The 22,674-nt window shown below is 41.1% G+C and overlaps 1 protein-coding gene across 4 annotated transcripts in view; it reads right to left on the bottom strand.

Moving 5' to 3' along the window:
- LOC132827185 (oxysterol-binding protein 2-like) overlaps nucleotides 1-22,674 on the bottom strand; it is a 345,989-nt gene that overhangs the window by 198,618 nt on the left and 124,697 nt on the right. Inside the window, exon 1 of one of the 4 annotated variants that reach the window (XM_060843761.1) lies at nucleotides 8,454-8,682. The exons of the other annotated variants lie outside the window; for them this stretch is intronic. Within the exon in view, the coding sequence (XP_060699744.1) occupies nucleotides 8,454-8,532 (79 nt within the window). The 5' untranslated portion in view covers nucleotides 8,533-8,682. Of the gene's footprint in view, nucleotides 1-8,453; nucleotides 8,683-22,674 lie in introns of those variants that run through there. 4 annotated transcript variants of the gene reach the window in all.

The following is a 22,674-nucleotide window of genomic DNA, read 5'->3' on the forward strand; positions in this document are numbered from 1 at the left end:
CAGTAAACACTGATGCAAAATATTCACTTAGTATCTCCCCCATCTCCTGTGGTTCCACACATAGGCTGCCTTTCTGATCTTTGATGGGCCCTATTCTTTTCCTTGTTACCCTTTTGTCCTGAATGTATTTATAAAATCCCTTGGAATTCTCCTTTACTCTATTTGCAAAAGCTATCGCATGTCTCATTTTTGCCCTCCTGATTTCCCTCTTCAGTATACTCCTCCTATCTTTATAGTCTTCTAAGGATTCACTGGACCTCTCCTGTCTATACCTAACATATTCTTCCTTCTTTTTCTTGACTAAAACATCAATTTTTCTAATCATGCAGCATTCCCCACACCTACCAGCCTTTCCTTTCACCCGAACAGGAATATATTTTCTCTGGATTGTCGCTATCTCATTCCTGAAGGCTTCCCATTTTCCAGCATAACAAATTCCTCTTTACATGCAAACATCTGCCTGCAATCAACTTTTGAAAGTTCTTGCCTAATACCATTAAATTTGGCCTTCCTCCAATTTGGAACTTCATCTTTTAGATCAGGTCTCTCCTTTTTCACCACTACTTTAAAATAAATAGAATTATGGTCGCTGGCCCCAAAGTGCTCCTCCACTGATACCTCAGTCATCTGCCCTACCTTATTTCCCAAGAGTAGGTCAAGTTTTGCACCTTCTCTCGTAGGTACATCCACATACTGAGTCAAAAAAACTTTCTTGTAACACTTAAATTCCTCTCCACCTCAACCCATAACACTGTGGCAGTCCCAGTCTATGTTTGGAAAGTTAAAATCCTCTACCATAATCACCCAATTATTCTTACAGATAACTGAGATCTCCTTACAAATTTGTTTCTCAATTTCCTGTTGACTATTAGGGTGTCTATAGCATAATCCCAAGAAGGTGATCATCCTTTTCTTATTTCACAGTTCCACACAAATAACTTCCCTGGACATATTCCCAGGAATTTCCTCCCAAAGTTCAGCCATAATATTATCCCTTATCAAAAACGTCACTCCCCTTTCTCTCTTGCCCCCCTTTCTATCCTTCCTGTAGCATTTGCATCCTGGAACATTAAGCTGCCAGTCCTGTCCATCCCTGAGACACATCTCTGTATTTGCTATACCCCAGTCCCATGTTCCTAACCATGCCATGAGTTCATCCAACTTCCCTGTTGGGCCTCTTGCATTGAAATAAATGAAGTTTAATTTATCAGTCCTACCCTGTTCTCTACTTTGTCCCCGCCTGCCCTGACTGTTTCACTTGGTCCTTTTCCCAACTGTACCAGTCTAAGGCCGATCTATTTCCTCACTATCTCCCCGGGTACCCCCCACCTTATTAGTTTAAATCCTCCCGAGCAGCTCTAGCAAATTTCCCTGTCGTATATTAGTCCCCTTCCAATTCAGATGCAATCCATCCTTCTTGTACAAGTCACTCCTACCCCAGATGAGATTCCAATGATCCAAATATGTGAACTCTTCTCCCATACACCAGCTCCTCAGCCATGCATTCATCTGCTCTATCCTATTATTACCCTCACTAGCTCGTAGCACTGGAATAATCCAGATATTGCTACCCTCAAGAACCTCCTTTTTAAATTCCTCCTAACTTCCTGTATTATCTCCTCAGAATCTCATCCTTTTCCCTTCTTGTCGTTACTTTCAATGTGTTCAAAGGCCTCCAGCTGATCCCTTACCCCTTTGAGATTATTCTGTACTCTCACTGAGATATCCTTGATCCTGGCACCAGGGAGGCAATACACCATTCGGATTTCTCACGATTGGACGCAGAAATGTCCGTCTGTATCTTTGACTAGAGTGTCCCAAACTCAGTTATCCAAACTTTAGATTATCCAAACAAAGTACTCCCCGCCCGTGTCGTTTGGATAATCGAGACTGTTCCGTATTCACAATGGTTTTTCTTCCCAATATTATTTTCTGTCTCACACACCCCGTCCAAGTTACTTTAAACCCTTCTAATTAGCATTCTGCTTTGCAGGGATTCTGGTTCTGTTCAGATGCCAACCCTTTCACCATCCTATCATTCCTGGAAACTGTCCCAATGTATCATAAGTGTAAATCCCTCCTTTATTCATCATCTCTCCAGTTCTGGTTTACCTGCTCAAACCTAAGCATGTAGTACTAGCAGCAGTTAGCCACTGCTGCCTCACAGCGCCAGGGAGCCTGGTTCAATTACAGCCTCGGGTGACTGCCTGAGGGGAGTTTGCACATTCTCCCCGTGTCTGCATGGTTTTCTCCAGGTGCTCCAGTTTCCTCCCACAATCCAAAGATGTGCAGGTTAGGTGAACTGGTCAAGTTAAATTGCCCTTAGTGTGTAGGTTAGGTGCGTGAGGCAGGGGAAATGTAGAGTAATAGGGAATGGGTCTGGGTGGGTTACTCTTCAGAGGGGTGAAGTGGACTTGTTGGGCCAAATGGTCTGTTTCCACACTGTAGGGATTCTATGATAATTCGGACAGTACTGCTTTTGTGGTTCAGCTTACTAGTTTCATAAACACGTCTTCAGGACCACATCCCTTTTCCTAACAAAATGATTGGCACGATATGAATGGCAATTACTCAGTGACATGCTTGATGCTGGAGCTAGGGACTTGCACAGCACGTTGGCAGCTGCATCTATTTCTATCTTGTTTACCTAATCTTCCCCTTGCTCCCTTGTCCTGCTGGACTTGACTCTCACTACTCACCCGAGTGGAATCATTGCAGCCAGCAGCATAGAGAATGGAATAGTATTTGGAGTGTCTGGTACTCTAAAGAGAGTCCTGCCCTTCCTGCCTGGTCCTTTTTGACTGTTTGTTGGTCACTCTGTGTCCAGCTGCATACTCTTTAGGTGTGGGGGTGGTCACAACAATAATTATGCTGTCCATTAACGTTTTAAGCTTGCATTTGGATTGTAGTTATGCCAGCTGTAGTTCAAGCACAAAACCCTGGAGCTAGAAGTCCTCCAACAGATGCAAGTGGTTGTCAATGATATAAAATACGTCCCACAGTGAACAGGATGCCTAACCCATGGTCTGAATTGCCCTGCTCGGACTCCCATGTTTTAGGCTATTAAACTTATTATGTATTCTGCAGCTCGTGGTCTTTAAAGCATGAATCAAATATTGGGGCTGGATGAAATAAGAGATTTGGTGAGGTAGGGAGAAGAGAGAGTCACAGGGTAATTTACAAGGAGAATAAGATTTTCAAAGACAATGTGATACTCAACCAGGAGGCAATGTAGATCAGAGAGCACAAGTGAAAAGGATGGTGGGAATAGGGACACAGCAGCAAAGCTTTGTAATGACGTTGAGTTTACAAAGGGCGCAACGTGGGAGACTGGTCACAAGTGCATTGGAATATACAAGTCCTGAAGTAATAAAGTTTCAGATGAAGATCTCAGCAACAGATGAGCCCAGGCAGGAGCACAAGTAGACAATGTGTCAAGGTTAAAGTAGGCAGCTTTAGTGATGACATGGATCAGTGGTTGGTAGCTTGCCTCAGGGGTCAATGACACTAAGGCTGTAAAGACTGGTCCAGCCTCAGATAGTTTCCAGATTGAAGAACAGTGATGGTAGCTACATGGGAGAGCTGAAAACAACGGCTTCTCTCCTTCCAATACATAGTTGGAGAAAATATCTGTTCATCCTGTGCTAATGTTGGACAAACAGTTTTGACAATTTAGACACTGTGGAGGGATCAAAGGAAATTAAGCTGGTCATCTTCAGCATACATGTTAAAATTAGCGTCAAGTGGCAATGCATAGCTTAGAAAAAGGAGCAAACCAAGCCCATATTCTTGCAGGTCACCAGAGGTAACATCATGGTAAAGCTTGTAGAGATGCCAATGCAAATGATAGTTGGCTAAGATCTGATAGACAAGAGTACACTCAGGTGAGTACACTCAGTCCAAAGTGAATGGCAGTAAAGATGTGAAGGATATGGTCAAACTATACCAAGGACTGAAGAGAGGTTGAGAAGGATGAAAGGAATTGTTTACCTTCTGCACACACAGTCTCATAGGATGTTATTCTTATTTTGAATAAGAACTATTTCAATAACGTAGTGGGACAGAAACATAATTGAGAATTTCAAACACAGAGTTCCAGGAATGGTGACGACATATTGGAAGTTGACAACATGCTCATGGACTTTGAAGACAGCCAGTAATTTGCAAGGAATGTGGAATTAAGAGATTTTATTTTGAGGAGGGGTAATAAACGGCAGTTTTGAAGGCAAGAAAGAACGAACAGTGAACATTAAAGATAACCTGGAAGTGGGGTGGAGTGCAGAGGGCAAAGTAGAGTGAAGAAATTTATTGTCATGTGTATTGTCACAAAACAAATTAAAGAAGTTCTTTAAGTCGCCATACCATGGCATCTGCATTAATGTCACAAGTCATAGAAAAGAAGAAAAAGCTAAAAATAAGGCAAGTTCATCTCAGATCAATTTCAGTTCGAGGAAAGCTCATTAAATGGACAAAATCTGGAACACCCGGAAGCCACTGCTGAAGGAAACCTTTACAACAGGGTAAGACTGCCAAACCAAGACACTCCATTCAGGGCAAGGTGACCGATGTGGCAGGCCAACAACATCTCTCTGTCCCACTGAAATGTCCTGAAGCCACCGTTGAAGTCATCAATGCTGATCCAAGACCTCCATGCCGGGCCAAGACTGCCTAACCAAGCTGAGGCTGCCCCTCTGGATGATTGCTGCCATGATAGGCTGAGATGACACACCAGGCCGAGACCGCCACGCCAGGGCCAGACCAACAACGCCAGGGCCAGATCACCAACGCCAGGCTGAGACCGCCACACCAGGCCGAGACCGCCAGGACCAGCCGAGACCGCCAGGCCAGGCCAAGACCACCAATGCCAGGGCGAGACCACCAATGCCAGGCCACTAACGCCAGGCTGAGACCACCAACGCCAGGCTGAGACCACCAACGCCAGGGCCAGACCACCAACGTCAGGGCCAGACCACCAACGCTGGGGCCGAGACCACCAACGCCGAGCCGAGATCGCCCCGCCAGGCCGAGACAGCCACACTGAGCTGGAAGCCTCCTCGTTAATGGACCTGGACCAGTGGAAGACATCTGCTGAAGCCATTGAATGAGGTAAAATAATAAATGAAATGTCTTTTTAAAAAAAAGCAGAGAAAAGGAAATAATCAATATGGAGAGAATAGATGAGCTCCGTGCTCCTAAGCAGCCTGATTGCTCTGCTACTACACCACCACCATCTTGGAATGGGAGGAGAGAGAGAGAGAGGGAGCATGAGAGACAGAAAGCGCTTGATGTTGGTGGTTGACAGTTCAGTGGAAATAATGTGGAGGAAACTGGAGTTAGGGTAGTTGGACATGGTGTTCTTACGCCATGAAGAGAGATTTGAGAGAAAATGGAGAAATTAAGCGTTTAGATATAGGGCAGGGAGAGCTTTAGAGGAAGTTTGGCCGAGCAAACTAGTGGAAGAAATGAAAATGGAGAAGGCTGCTGGTCAGACAGTCTAGTCTTCCTGGTAAAAATGTACTTCAGAAGTGAAAGTTAAAGAAAAAATGCTTCTGCATGGAAAGGGGGTTAGAAGTTGTAAACTTTCTTCTGCTTAAGGCAGTTGTAGATCAATTGAGATTTGTAATCAGCGATTAATATTAAGAAAAATGTCAAGACGCGACAGACATGGGGCATTGAATTCAACTGCATATCAGCGGGATCTCTTTGTATGGTGGAGCAGATTAGAGGGGCTAATGTTCTTAATGTAAGCTGGCACGGTGGCTCAGTGGTTAGCATCACTGTCTCACGCCAGGGATCAGGATTTAATTCCAGTCTCAGATGACTATATGGAGTTTGTACATTATCCCCATGTCTGCAAGGGCCCTCTGGCTGCTTCAGTTTCCTTTCAAGGTGTAGAGATGTACAGGTGGATTGGCCATGGTAAATTGTCCATGGTGTCTCGCTATAAGTAGGCTTGGTGGATTAACCATGAGGAACATTAGGTTACAGGGATAGTGTAGTGGTCTTGATGGGATGCTGTTTGAAAGGTCAGTATAGGCTCGATCGGCCAAATGGCCTCTTTCTGAAATGTAGGGATTCTATCACTTCAGAAGTATCCAGTCTCAGATCCCAGATCTTGAGTATCAGGCAATTATTTGACTGCAGTATGGAGGCAGACATCACAGTTGAGCCCAGTCTTGGCCCCACTCATAGTTATACTGCTGGAGGTGTAAACAAAAATGCTTCACATTATGCGGTATATATAGTGATATATGTAGAAGTGCTGGATATCATGCATACACTTTAGCCATCAAAATCTGAAAATCTAACACATTAGCAATCAACCTGCAGGTTGCTCTTCGGAGGGTCAGTGTGGACTTGTTGGGCCGAAGGGTCTGTTTCCGTACTGTAGGGAACCTAATCTAATTTTTTTTTACATTCACATGCACACCTAGTCACTGTCCTTGTCAGTTAAGCCACCTCAAAAACTCTTAGATTAGCTCAAACTGCACTTTTCTTAAGATTCCCCCTTAAATGTTGAAGAATATTATTAGCAGATCCTTGTTGCTTCTGGTGAGAAAGTAGTGCACCACTTTTTTTTCCAAATCAACAATGTGCTATCAATACACGGCAAGGAAATATTACTGGAAAGAAGCAAACTGTGCCACATTCAAGAAATCTGTAACACTTGCATTCACGGTGGTCGTGAACAAAGTGCTTTACAACCAAGGAAGCATGTTTTGAAGTATATTCACTGTTGCAGGAAATGTGGCAGTCAATCCGCACTCAGCACACCTACACAAAGAGCAATGTGATAAATGGCCCAGATGATGTTTTTTTGAGACGATGATTGATATTGGCCAGGGCACTTGCTTTTCTTCAACACGGTAATCTTAACATCGACCTGAGAAGGCTCTTGTGGTGTAGTGGTTCTACCTGAGGTGTGTAATAACATCTCAACAGGTTGGTTAGAAAATATTAACATTAACCTGAGCAGTAGATCAGGGATTGATTCAACATCTCATCTGAAAAATGGCACCTCCAACCAACAAAATGCTGCCTCCGTACTGCACTGAGTGTCAGCCCCAGACCTGAAGTGGGACTTGAACAAAGGTCTTTGCAATTCAGAGGCAAGTGTACTGCAAACCAAGCCACAGCTGATATATATTGCAGAAAGATATGAAATATACATTAAAAATTTTAGCACTGATTAGTTTCTCCGCAAGCACCAATTTGAAGTTAGCAACTCTTTTCAATATGCAAATGAGCAGCACCAAGTTAAACTGTTTCTCTCCATTGATGAACTGTCTATATATATTTATATAAGTGCAACTTGACCGTCACCTTTCTGAACGCTTGAATGACAGCAAATGAACCAGTGAGACTTTGGCCCACATTTTTCTTGTATGAAGAAAAGAAAGAGTGCATAACCAAAAATAGATGGTTGATGTAGGTCAAATGGGCCCACGTTTACTGGCTATAGCATGTCTAAAACAGACTAGATAATTTAGGAGAAAGTGAGGACTGCAGAGGTAAGAGAGTGTGGTGCTGGAAAAGCACAGCAGGTCAGGCAGCATCTGAGGAGAAGGAGAATCAACATTTTGGGCATTAGTATAGTCCAGTATAACTGCAAAGTTAACATGGTCTCATTTAATTTGACATTAGCTGTGATGTTAAATTTGTTCCCAACTGGTAGTCTGGGGTACACTATCAGTGCAGAGTGTACCTATCTCAGGAGCCAAAGAGGCAGGCACCTGTCTGACAGTCAGGCAACAGGATCATCTTCAAACAACAGGGCAGACAGACACCATCTTCGTGGAGGAGATCCTATTGCGTGGCTCAGGGGGAATATTGTCTCAATCAACAGACATATCACTTCAGGATAGGGTGACATCAGGAGCTGTGGCTGAGGTGAGAGCAGGGGATGGTGAATTCAGAAACAGTGACTCCTGGAAGAGAGGTTCTGTTCCTACTGAGGATCCTAATGTCACCAGGTACGTAACTGTGAGACACCATGCACAGATCAAAAAAGGCACCACTTTGAAGACATGGAAAGCTTCGCCGGATCAACTGCTTTTGTTAATCCTTGTACCATTTCACTGCTTACAATGACTGTTCTGTGAGATTGGAAATGGATCATTACAAAAGCATTGACAGAGACTTTTCGTCAGCTCATAGGAATACTGAAGGAATGGCAATCCGATGGCAATACATAATTGAGGTCAACAGACCAAATTAAACCAAATGGGAGAGAGGTGAGCACAGTGCTGGTTCTGGGAATTGGACCCAATCGCGTGCATTATAGTTTGAATCATGGTCTAACAACAATTATATATTACTGAATTTTCTTCCGATCCGGTCCCCAGACCCCACAATTACAGTCACGTGCAAGTTGCTGACCATGCAGTTTTGTTTTTGGTTAAAAGATGAGCCAGGCTGTGTGTGTTAAAGAGAAGCACTGCAAGGCCACTAACCCCTCTTCAGTTTACTCAGGCAGCCCGAGTGGCAGAACGAGCGTGCGGATCCCGTCTCCCAGCAGCTCCTGCCCTTCATCCCCCCGCCCCCTCGCCCGGTTGTCCCGGGGAAGCGGAGCCGGGTTCGGTCCTCGATCAGTCACCGGTGCCACTCCTCAGCATCCATCCCGCTCGGCGGGGAATCTCTCTCTCTCTCTCACTTGCTTGTACATGCTACTTTCCCCCCATCAATGCAGCACTCCGGGCTGTCATACCACAATGCACTGCTGCTTACTCCACAGCCCGGGCTAGTTTAACTCCTCACCTCCCGAAATCAACACTGCCTTCACTGCATCCAGCACTCCTCCCCATTCCGCCACCTCTAAATGGATACACTTCACATCTTTTCCCTGATGGACCTCTCTGAGGAATCCCACTGAACCCATCACATTCAGATACAGGAGAGTGAGTGACATGCAGGAATCTAATCCAGGGATTCAGTGTAATTAACTTATGAATCTAACCGAGAGATTGGGATGGTGTATTACCGAATAATGAATACCCAGGAGTTTTATAGGCAGGAGGGTAACCCTCTGAAGAATTCAGGTCGTTTATTTATAGGATAATGGACAGCTAGGAGTGACACACCGGCAGGAATGAGATCTCAGAAACTGGCATGTGGAATGAGAAGTGAAAACAAATCAAAGAAAATGTGCAGCCTGTAGAAAAATTATTGGTTGGGCCACAAAAGGAGCGTCATATAATCAGAGATCTGCAGCCTGGGGGAAGAAAAAGGCTCTTTGCTCCATTGCGTCTGTCCCTGTCATCAACAACCACCTAACTATTCTAATCCAAGTTTCCAGCACTTGGCCCAAAGTTTTGGTACTGCAAGTACATATCATCCCTATAGTATGGAAGCAGGCCATTCAGCTCATCGAGTCCACATTATCCTGCGCACAGCATCTCACTCAGACCCATTCCCCTACCCTTGCATTTCCCATGGCTAACCCACCAAGCCCGCACATCCCTGGACACTATGGGACAATTTAGCATGGCCAATCTGTTTAACCTACACATCTTTGGACTGTGGGAGGAAACCCACTCAGACAGTCGCCCAAGGCTGGTATCGAGCACAGGTCCTTGGAGCTGTGAGGCAGCAGTGCTAACCACTGTGCCACCATAAATTCTTTTGCACTGTGTGAAGATTCCTGCCTCTACCATCCTTAAATGCAGTGTGTTCCAGATTCCCAATCTGGATGAAAATGTTTTTCCTCACATCACCTCGAAACCTCAAGTCTAAGATTCCTTCATCAATGGGGAAAGTTTCTTCCTATCTATGCCCCTCAATTTTATCCACATCAATCATGTCCTTCCCCAGTCGCCTCTGCTCCAGGGAAAACAATCCCAATTTGTCAAACCTCTCTTTATAACTAAACTATGCAATCTCCTAGCAAATCTCCTCTGCATCCTCCCCAGCGCTATCATATCCCTCCTGCAATGTGGATTCCAGAGCTGCACACAGTGCTCCCGCTGTAGTCTAACCAATGTCTTAAACATTCCAGTATGACCCCCCTGTTCTTAAACCTTAAAGGACAAGTGTACATATACACCAAGGTTCCTCTGATCCTTGGTGCTTACCAGGGATCTACCTTTCATCATGGATTTCCTTGCTTTGTTTATCCTGTCCAAGTGTATCACCACGCGTTTATTCAGATTGAATTCTATTTGCCACAGACTAGCCCACCTGACCACCCCACTATATCCTCTCCTGGTCTAAAGCTGTCCTCCTCACTATTTACCACCTCACCAATTTTTGCATCATCTGCGAACTTACTGATCAATCCTCCCACAATCATGTATAATTCATTTATATAAACCACAAAAGCAGCAAGGGCCCTAACTGACACAAACAGTGGAAAAGGTTTGGCAGCATCTGTGGAACATTTCCGGTCCAGTGACCCTTCTTCAGAAATCCAACACTGACCCCTATAGGACCCCAATGGACACAGATTTCCAGTTGGATAAACATTCCTCAACCATCATCAGCTGCTTCCTGCTGCTCTGCAAAGTGTGGATCCAATTTGCCAAATTTCCTTGCATCCCGTGGGCTCTGACCTTTGCTGTCAGTCTTCCTTATCAAAAGCCTTGCTAAAGTCCAAGTGGACTACACCAAAAGCATAGCGTCCCCAGATTTGGAAAAGTAAGTTTAGGAAGACAATCAAGACCATGGAGAGAATTCACTAAGATGGCACCTGGGGACTGATACCAAGAAGAACTGGAGATGCTAACTGTTTCGCTCCACAGATGCTGTCAGACCTGCTGAGTTTCTCCAGTCCTATTTTTAATTTAGGAATTTACTTTAGACCTTTATTTAGCATAGTATGGCCAAAAATGGATTACCAAGGATTCAACTTAATAAGGTCCTGGGGAGTGTTGCTAAACAAAAAGACCTTGAAGTGCAGGTTCATAGCTCCTTGAAAGTGGAATCACAGGTAGATAGGATAGTGAAGAAGGCATTTGATAAGCTTTCCATTACTCGTCAGGGCATTGGATATGTGAGTTGGGAGATCATGTTGTGGCTGTACAGGACATTGGTTAGGCCACTTTTGGAATATTATATACAATTCTGGTCTCCCTCCTAACAGAAGGATGTTGTAAAACTTGAAAGGGTTTGTTGCCAGGGTTGGAGGATGTGAGCTATAGGGGAAGGCTGAATAGGCTGTGGCTGTTTTCCTTGGAGCATCGGAGACTGAGGGGTGACCTTATAGAGGTTTATAAAATCATGAGGGGCATGGAGAGGATAAATTGTCAAGGTCTTTTCCCTGGGGTGGAGGAGTCCAAAACTAGTGGGCATAGGTTTAGGGTGAGAGGGAAAATATTTAAAAGAGACCTAAGGGGCAACTTTTTCATGCAGAGGATGGTGCGTGTATGGAATGAGCTGCCAAAGAAAGTGGTGGAGGCTGGTATAATTTTAACATTTAAAAGGCATCTGGATGGATATATGAATAGGAATTTTTTAGAGGAATACGGGCCAAGTGCTGGCAAATGGGACTGGATTAGGTTAGGATATCTGGTTGGCATGGACAAGTTGATCTGAAGGGTCTGTTTCCGTGCTGTATATTTCAATGACTCTAACAGAAGGATTTGATAAACTAAATTGCAACTGATAAGTCAGTGAATAATGGAAAGCATTAAAAATTATTAGAAGGGAGAGGTCAGACAATTTTTATTTATATTGAGGGTTATTGGACAGAAAATGGTGGACCAAATGGCCTTTAAAAAGGAAAGGGAAGATTTGAAAAATAATAAAAAATCATCTGTCAATGTCTATTTATTTACCTATGTTCTATGGAGAGTAGGCAAGAGAATGAGATTAGGTTAAAAACTTGTTTTATGAGGAATGACTCGTCACATAGAGGTGCACAAGGACACATGGCGATCCAAAAAATGCAAATTAATTGCTGTGTCCTAGATTACAATGAGATGATGTGTTGAAGAACTAACCCTGCAAGTATAATACCAGGAATGGAAAATATAAATTTGATTGTAGCTGTTCCTCAAATGTCAAAGACTGAACTACAACTTGTCAAAATAAATAACACAGTGAGACAGCAGATAGACTCACAATTAATGCTGAAGGACAGCAACACTGGCCTTCTTAGTTCAATCAGCTTGGTATCAACACCAGCCACAATCAACCTGAGGCAACACTACACAAAACTGGCACCATGCATTCAAGGGCAAAAACAATAAAAGCATCAGAAAGACATTAGTACATGTTAAAAAGAAAGCAATAAAGATTGCATTTATATAGTACCTTTCATGATGAAAGAACATCACAAAGCACTTTACAATCATAAAATGTTACCGACATGTAGTCACTGTTGTAAAATGGGAAACTCGATAGATATTTTCACACACCAAGCACCCAAAAACAGCAATGAGCTACCACTTGGTTTCTATACCCTGTAACTCATGAAAACCAGATATTCTAGTCACACATAGTGTGACAGGCATACTTTCAGAATTTGCTGATAAATTAAGGACTGTTCCTCCTTTGATGGTCTGAAAAGTTAAAGAAATGTCCTGACAAACCACCAATGAATCTCAATGCTTTACCGATTGGATAGCTGGGAGAACACAAGTAATGGTGCACAGGGACAGACATTCAGCTTGGCTGGTCGTTCTTGTCTATGGAACCAGTGACCAATCTACTCAGTAGCTGCAAAATCAATGTCAAGCTCACCCATTTTCTTTGTTTAACCTACTTGTCTGACAAAACTCACTGCAGATTGATATAACATTTTTGCCTTTCACAGATAACGTTGCCAACCCTCTAGAATTGGCCTGAAGTCTTCAAGAATTAGAAACCAATCTCCAGAACACTGCTGTGTGCAAACATGGAGAAAAAAAAGTAAAGGCCATTCAAAAACAAACTGCTATTTTCTTTGAATATTTCTTTTTAGCAAATATAAAAAATATTGAAAATGGGAAAGAAAGGCCATTGTCTGACAGTCAACTGGTCAATGCGTCATCTTGCTTTTCAATAGGCGTAGGAATGCAGTGAGTCCCAAGGATGTTGATGTGGAACATGGGGATATGTCAAGGTGATGACGTATCCCGGAATCTATTTAACCACAGTTTGCAGATGTCAACAAACACACTAGATGGTCCAAGTTGTACTCACCCTAAATAGTCAGCCAATTTATTTTGCTGCATTCCAATGTAATACAAATATACTTTTACAGTGATTTGTAAAGGTTACATCATAAGTCACAGGTAAGCTGTAGTACTGTGTCCAATTTTAATCATTCACAGGATGTGGGCATCACTGGCTAGGCCAGCATTTATTGTTCATCAATAGGAGGATAGTTAAGAGTTTTTGTTGTTGGTTTTGTGTCACATATAGGTCAGGCCAGTTAAGGATGGTATATCCTTTCCTAAAGGACATTGTGAACTAGGTAGGTTTTACCCTGACAAATAAACAATGGTTTCATTGTTAGACGTTTAATTCCAAATCTGTCATGGGGCTGTGGCAGACTTTGAAACCAGGTCTCTGGATTAATAGCCTGGCGATAAAACTGCTAGGCCAAGATTATTTCAGAATGCCAAGGCCTTTGAGATGAAACCAAAGAGACTTATCAAATTAAAAGGGATGAGGGACTTCAATTATATTGAAGACTAGAGAAGTTCAAAATTACAACAAAGATTGGGAGAAACCATTTCCATTTGTAGGAGAATTAGTAACCAGAGAGAAGAGATTCAACACCATTGGCAAAAGAGCAAGTGGGAAAGGAGGAGTTTTCTTTATGTCTGAGACACATGCTGTTTAAAAAAGGTTAGCAGAACAGATTCAATTCCAACTGTGAATTTTACAAACACTGAAAAGGGAAATATTGCAGTGTGAAGGGGAATGAGGAAGACAGTGGCACTAAAGCTGCCTTAAAGGATGGGCCAAATCACCATATTCTGTGCTACACTGTTCTATAAAATCCAAGCGTCTTAGTCAATGACAAAGCCATAATAAAGGACCCCATCTCACGTTACAGTGAACTCTTTGGGTCCCTTATGAATTGGTGTCAAGCACAGCAGGAGCAGTCAGCCAACTCAGGTCTATTCAATCCTAATAAAAGAAAAATATATTTTTCTAGTGTCGTCACTGATGTAGAAAACAGGGCAGTCAATTTGCACACAGCAATAAGATAATGTCCACTTAAATATTTTACTGATGGGGTCTGAGATATAATATTGGCCTGAACACAGCTCTGCTCATCTTCATTGTTTCTGGGATCTTTTACACCTATCCAGCAGAATAGTGGGTGTCTTAGTTTAACGTCCCTTCCAAAAGACAACTAAGACTGAATACACCTGGTGACAGAGGAGCCTGGGACAAGAATATATAGTCAGAAAAAAATCATTACAAGAGGTTCCTCAATCCCTCGGGAACTGGGATAGTCCCAGAAAATTCAAGGATAGTACATTCACTCAGGGGAAAATAAAAAAAAAGAGGCATTTTGCATTCCCTTGGAAAATTTCAATATTTCTTAACTTTAATATAACACTAGAGGTGTGTCAATGTCGTGATGAGTTTACCAGAACTGACTTGTGATGGAGTAATACACTCCTTTGGTCATTTTGCTTTCTAGTTCATTAAATTTAATAGGTGAGCTACAAAACAATAAAATTCACAATGGAAGCTGTGAAACCAGTATGAGTCAAATGAACAAGAGCTTGGTGGCACTGGGCAGGTACATTGCATTATATCATCAATGTCACTGAACATTGTGACATCATAAACAAGTGTATCCATGTATTATTGAAACATGGGTAGAATGTGTCAACAGGGTAGATGTCAAGATGATGTTTCCACTGGTGGAGAAATCTCGAATTAGAGATCATAGTTACAGAATAAGGAGACACACATTTAAAACTAAAATGTGAAGGAATTTATTCTCTCATGTGGCAGTGAATGTGTGGAATTTTATACCCCAGTGTTGTGGCAGCAAGATTATGAGAAGTACTTAGGGAGGAGGTAGATTTTTTGAAATACTGGAGAGTTGAGAGTAATGATGAACTGGCACAAAAGAGGATTAGATTACTTACTTACTTACTTACAGTGTGGAAACAGGCCCTTCGGCCCACACCGACTCACCGAAGCGCAACCCACCCATAGCCCTACATTTACCCGTTACCTAACACTACGGGCAATTTAGCATGGCCAATTCACCTGACCCGCACATCTTTGGATTGTGGGAGGAAACCGGAGCACCCGGAGGAAACCCACGCAGACACGGGGAGAATGTGCAAACTCCACACAGTCAGTCGCCTGAGTCAGGAATTGAACCCGGGTCTCAGGCGCTGTGAGGCAGCAGCGCTAACCACTGTGCCACCGTGCCACCCACCACCTACAGTTGAGGCCTACAGCAGATCAGCCATGTTGTTTTTGAATGGTGAGGCAGGCTTGAGGAGCTGAATAGCCTACTCCTGCTCCGAGATCTTATGCTTTTATTATACGTTGATGTAACAACATTGCATTAGAAAGTTAGAATGTCTGTTGGTACCTATCTCATGGATATGGATGCATTAATATTTGTTTATTCAATTGATAATCAGGCATTTCAGCAGTTCCTTGTCCTTAAGCTTGTTTTAGGGATATGGATAAATTTCTATCATATTAAAAAAAAAGCTTTATTGTAAGAATGTGGGTCAATATGACCTGTAATCTGCTTTCATCTCTTTCCAGGTAAATGTAATTGCTCCATGGAGATGGTGTCCTAGAGTGATGAATAACACATTCCTTATAACCATTTAGCATAATTCCTACCTTAGCCACCATCAAGTAGCAGGTGAAACACTGCACTACTCCATCATTTGATTGCAGACTCAAATTAATGTCTCGCTTTGTGTTTCTTTTCTCTTTGTTTCTGTCAACTTCTTTACCTGACACTTTAGGAAAAGCTGAAAGATCATTTGAGCCTTAAAACTAAGTGCCATTCCTCTCCTTTAAACTGAATGTAGATGCATGAAAATTGCAATTCATATCAAATTGAATCCCATGTGCTTGAAGCTACATCAAGGGTATGTACAATTATATTGATGACCTTGCCAAAGGAAAGTTGTAACTCTAAATATTTAGCTAGACTTATGTTAGCTCATAACAATTCAACTAACACACAAGCATCACCCAAATCACATCATTCTTGAAACATCTACATGTAATTCAATACCAATTTAACATTTCACTCAAGTATATTCATTTCATTCAAAATTAACAAGCACAGAAGTGTTCATTATGCAAACTATAGAACTACTGTACAGTGGGGAAGAAGGATTATGTTAGTCTATTACTCCTGAGAATATTGTTCCAAGTCTAGTTCCTATTAATAACAGCCTTTTACATGATAGGAAGACTCATGGGTGAAGAACTCTCAGATGGAGAAAAAGAGGTAGTTTTGATCCTTGGTGTGATTTAGAGTGCCAGCCAGAATGTTGTTGTCTATCTGATGTCAGGGTGAAAGACAGAAAACGGTGGTAAAGGATGGGCAAACCTGATTTTCGCCCAAGTGAGAACCAATAACGTTAGCAACATTTGAGGATCTGGAAAGAAGGTTTGAAAAGAAAACAAGGCAATATTCTTGAAAATACTATGAGAGATTATTTCAATGAAACTTGTAATACTTAAAGGAATAGACAAGATGGATGCAGTTAAAACATTTCCATTTGAAGGGAGTCTAGAATCATGGGGCAGAATTTGAAAATATGGAAGATCCCATTTAGCACCGAGATGAAGAGAAATGCTTTGACAAAGAGAGTTTAAACTTTCTACCTCAGAGGGAGGTGGAGTCTCAGCATTTGAAAATGTTTACAATGTAGAGATTGATAGATTTATGATGCCAAGATATTGGGAATAGTGTGGGTAAAACGGTTAATTAGCCACGATCATATTAAATAGTGCAGCAGACTTGCTAGGCTGAATAGCCTGTTTCTATTTCTGTTCAATGAAGAAAGTATTCATTTCGTTTTACCTAATAGATAAAATTCATAATACAAGATGATATGAGCGAACATTTTAAAAAGTCTAATCAGAGACTGTGGCACATATAGACTGTTTGATTAGTTTATAGAAATGTTTTTGATAAAATCACTGAGTAACAAGGGAGTGTAATATTTGATGCATATGTGGGTTCTCAGAGTTAAGATTTTAACTTACGACCCTTGTTATAAAAACTGAACTTTCCAGGGACTTGGGTGCAATTCATTTCAAGTGGGAACTCAAAGCAGACATTAACACATTAGCAGCTAAACTTATATTCTCTTTCCTCTGAATCGTAAGAATTTTGATGCTTCCCCATTTGATTGAAGTTAACTACATTTACAATATAGAGGTCATACTTTACTGAGTGCCATGAATCTTTTTATAACAATATTCTGGATTAAACTGTTTTGCTTATTAAATGACTGCTGAGAGGAACTAATCTTATAACTTCAAGCACTCTGGTAATATGAAGTAAATGAGTTTGTCATCAGGACACTTTGGAGTGAATTGCATACACTATAAGGCATCAAATAACTGCTTTCATTAAAATTCTGCAACTGTTTAATAGTGAACATGGTTATATATTCAGTTTGTTTATCTTCTTGTTAGTCTCCAGATGATCTTTTCCATTACAATCCCAGATAAATGGTGTATTTTGCATTGATAATTTAACATATCCCATTATCAAAACTTTCACTTACAGCACACGATATCTGACATTCACCCTCACTCTGGCAACAGATATAATAAATTCAAAAGATATGAATTTGCATTAATCTCTAGATTTATAAGGGATGCCTTCAGGGCCCTCACGACTCAGTGGTAGAGTCCCTACCTCTGAACCAGAAACCTGTCAAGTTCCCCATCTGCTCCAGTAGAAGTTAAAACAGGTTTGAGCAGATTGATTATATGTAACGATAAGGGATGCTTGTGTCTCTGTGGGAAGTTCATAAGCAAGTTCAGGGTTAGATTTTTTAACCACCTTCTGCTGAGATTTTGATCAGTCTGGAGAAGGTTAGGAATAATAGTTAAGGAGGAATGGAGTTCACAACATTCACAAATTTCCCCATTTCCTGGTGGGTGAATCTATAATCATGACGCAGTCAAATTACATTTTGAGAGAAAGCAATGGTTTCCACCTTTCATCACTGCCCAGGCCTAGTTGGAGGTTATCTGTTTGGCCACAGCATTCCAAACTGGACTGAGTGGGACAATAAATGTATTTTGGAAGAGACGATACAAACCTTTTTGTAAGTTGTCATGCACAGACCTCATCAGCAACAGAAGCAATTCATTAGAAAGAAGTGTGTCACCATCTCTATCTGCCAACACTGCAATAGATTCCACCCCCAGCCTTTTCCCTTCCTTCACTCTCCAGCCACCCACCTTGGCTCTCATCCCCAGACTGGTGCAAACTTTCATTCTAAGACTGGTAAGGCACACTGGCATGAGCTAAGAGGCCCCCTAACATATGTGGAGGATCCCGAGACTGGAAATACTGCTGTAGTCACTGAGACAGACCTAGAGCAGGCAAATTCTCAAGATACACTCTACCAGGAAATCAAGCCTCCACCTCTGCTAATTTTATCTGATTGGCAATTAGAAACCACAAATGTCCTGCATTTCTGATACACATAAGTACAAGGCTCCTCTGCTGCAGTGGTATTGTTCCTACCTCTATCCCAGAAGGCCTAGCTTTAAGGTCCACCTACTCCAGAGTCATAACATCTCCGAAAAGAGTAATAACAACCTCTATAAATACCTAAGAGCTACAGCACAGATCCCAAGTCACTTGGCTCAATTAGACAGTTTGGCACTTAACGACCTCAGAAGTAAACAATCAACACTAACTTGACTTCGTCCTACATTCCTTCAGCCATTAAGCCTGGAAGAGAACTTTACAATTTTATCTTGCTCTCTGTTTGAAGTCTCTTACTTATAATCTTCTATCGATGTAGCTACACTTTAAACTCCTCCACTAGCACAAATACCAAAAAGGAAAGCCAGTAAAACTGTCGAATACAGGCCCAACACATTGTGTCTTCTTCCATTATGACTAACATATTAATTTCCAAACATTGTTGCTTTTTTTCCATCTGGGTAGTTGGTTTCAGTTAACTATGTCCCACAGTGTCCCATAATATGCATTGTTCTGGTTTTAAACAAAACTTAAGTCCATTCTTGCATTTTAGTATCATAGGATCATTATAGCATCAAACGTGTTTAAGACAGCATCCCACCGAATCTGTATTGTAGCTTATCTTAGACCCAGATAATCCTTCTATACTGTGAACCCCAATACTTTTCTCATTACTGAGACGTTAATATTTTCTGTAAGTACTTAGTTTTATGTTCCACGCTTCATAATGATACCTAGAAATGTGATTTTTTTTACACTTTACTCAAAAAGCTGAGGTGCTGTCATTAAAATCCTGTGAAAATGTAACTCCAAATCCCACTGCTCTTCTGTAGCAATACGCCTACTTTCATTCGAAGAATAATTGCTTCTACTGGGTTTTTTAAAAACCAAACTCCTGTTCCTCATTGCTAACATTGAACTCACTCTGCTACTTCTCTCTCATCTTATTAATATTCCTTTCTGTTTACTTCAGTCTTGTGAATGACGAACTATTCATCCTATTTTAATATTATCTAAAAATGTTGACACTTTTCCTTCTAGGCAAAATATCTGAATTATTAATGACCCAAAACTAAAACTGTACCATATCACATCATCTTGTGAAAATAAAGCCTTCATTTCCTACCTTCAGTTTTCTCCCTCCTAACAAATGTTATGGACCAGACCAACCCCCTCTAAAAACATGTCAAGGAGATAGCTGAGATCCGAACATTTTCTTATTTTAAAGGCAAATGCCAGGTGTTCTGTTCCAGATACAATTCAAGTGGTTAAACTACCAGGCATGAAGCAAAACACACTTGTATTTTAACTATAGTGTAAGAATAAAGAAAAGAAAGAAAAATTGGAATAACTTAAGCCTATTGGAAAACTTAACAGAGTAATAGACTATTTAACTACTAAACAACAACTGTCCCAATACAATAACATTCCATAAACACACCCTTGACAAAGGCAAATTCAGTAAAATAGATTGTCTCACATTCGATTTCAGCAGCAGGAAGAGAACCCCAGTTTTTAGCTGTAGCAAAGGGAGAGAGAGGGGGAGAGAGAGAGAAAGAGAGAGAGAGAGAAAGAAAAAGAGAGAGAAAAAAAGAAAAAGAGAGAGAAAGAAAGAGAGAGAGAGATGTAGCAGCTTTCACAATCCCAATAGCTACTGAAAGCTAAAACTAAAATTCTGCTTCTGTGGGAGCTTGACCCCACCCATTCAGGCTGCTTCTATTGTTCCAACTTTCAAAGCTCAAAGACCTCACAAGCTGTTTATTACCTTACTGACTTGAAGCAGACTGCTCAACCTCTCTTCAAAGGACAAAACACACCTCTTAAAGCCATAGTATCACCACACTAATTATTAATGCAATTCCTATCCTTATCGTCATCCCTCAATCTTCTCCAGTCGTCTCCCTAGTATACCTTGTCAAAAGTTTTCCTAAAATCCATATATATTACATCAACTCCATTTACCCAAATTTTGACATCTGTACGTCTTCAGGAGATGTTACAGTCTGCATCTCTATGGCCCCTACCTATGATTATATTTTATTTATCTAGATACAAAATAATTTTATCCTTAAATATTTCAAAACAAAAATTCCTTGTCACAGTATCAATCAGTTTCAGTTGCAAAGGTAGCACTGAACCAACCTGAAGGGGCAGGTAATTCCCTAACTTCTATGACAATCATGTCTCATAGTTGGTGTAGTCCAACATCAATGTTCTGGATGCCATGATGCTGGATCCACAGGTTACTCTGATGGCCTTATATAATGCTTATTGATATTGTCTTCCATTGAGAGAAATCTGGTTGACGAACAAAGACCGATATCCAGGATGTCCTCAAAACTCAAAGAGTGACAAAAAGTATGCCCAAAGCAGTGTTTCAATTGGACTGTTAACTGTATCTTAATTGAGTGTTTAATAATGCTCAGGTTGTAGGGATTAATTTGTCAAAGCAAAGCATGTAGATGATAATTTTGATTGTTGGTAAAAGTTTGTAATATCTATCTTTGACATGGAATATGTAGGCTTCAGTTCTATTCTCAATCTTTTGACATTTTACAACAAAACTAGGTAATGCTAAACCTGAAGACTGGAGCAGGAAGGGAAGATGAAGGAAAGAGATGAGTTATATAGTTGAAATCCTGGGGGAAAAAAAATGAAGTAGCATAGGAGATGGAATATTCAGTCAAGTTTGAAAAAAGGGAGGGAGAATAGTTGATAGGGAGATATATTAAGGAAAAGGAGAAGTTATGGGTTTTGGAGTATCGACTAAATAGAAACAAAGAAGTTATGAATCCAAACATTATTAGTTAATATCATATAACCCATCATCTCTAACACAGCCCTAAAGCAAAGAAGCTGGACTGTTCTTCCATGTACACAATTAACGTTGACAGAATTCAGAAAAATAAGACTTTGTGGGTTACAGCATCAAGTGGCCTCTATTTGGAATATTAATTGGCAGCAACACAAATACATACATCATCTCTTGTCTTGGCAACAACAATAGCTTCCAACACATTCACTTTATACCCTCTGCCAATCCAGCTGCCAGTAACTGTTATTTCCATAGTTCAAATTTCATTAAATCTGCAAGAATATTCTGGAAAAGGAAGGGATGTCTGTATGCCCCAACATAAGCCATGCATTTCCAGCAGTGTAGGAAATCTCGAGTGTAGTGTAGCATCAGTCAAGGTCTGGAAGCAATTTCACCTTATTGTATGAATCTTTAAATGGGTATCTCACAGTAGACACAACTTTGATCCCAGCAGCGACAAACAATTACCTTTCACAAAATACTTGATCATTGCACCATGTAATGACTCTTCTAATTTCCCCATTCCCAATTCTGACCAATATTCTATTCCGCCCCTTTTCTTCAAAAAAAAGGCTTTCTGCTTTTGTGAATTGCTCCTACATGTAGATTATACAGGACAGCAAGTTGGCTATGTAAACTACAAAGGGAAAAAGGGACAGGCTCTTTATGATGCATCCGTTCTCTGCTAAGATTACTGCAACAATACCATATTGTATTTTGAGAATGAGAGAGTATCAACAGCAGAAACTAAGCACATGTTGTGCAACTGGGAATCTGCATTACTAAAACTAGGCTAACAACCAACAGCTCCCTGTTTGAAGTGACAGAAACATACTTCCTGTTTATTAATATTCTGACATTCGTTCTCATTAAATACAAAAGGCAACTGTTTTAAATGGCAAAGGGAGATACATAACAATAAAGGTATCTAACCATATCCTTCAGTGAGACTGGTCTGAAAATAATTAAGCTATTCTTTCGTTCTTGGATTTAGGAGGTATTAATAATTCACATTTACTTTGTTTTCAACGTGGGGATTGGGGAAGGGTGCTAGTGGAAATAGAAGATTGGTGCTTCACACATGTACCTTCTCATCTGGCTCCTTGAAGTGCAAACTCTTGTGTTTTATTAGGTGAAGCATTTTTTAAAAATTGTCCATCCAGGGTGTGTGGGTGTCATAGGCTGGGCCAACCTTTATAGCAGATCCATGAGAAGTTGTCTATGAGAAAGTGGTAGTGAGGTGTCATCTTGA

This window comes from Hemiscyllium ocellatum, chromosome 24 (genome assembly GCF_020745735.1).
Source record: "Hemiscyllium ocellatum isolate sHemOce1 chromosome 24, sHemOce1.pat.X.cur, whole genome shotgun sequence".
In the NCBI taxonomy this organism is placed as follows: domain Eukaryota; kingdom Metazoa; phylum Chordata; class Chondrichthyes; order Orectolobiformes; family Hemiscylliidae; genus Hemiscyllium; species Hemiscyllium ocellatum.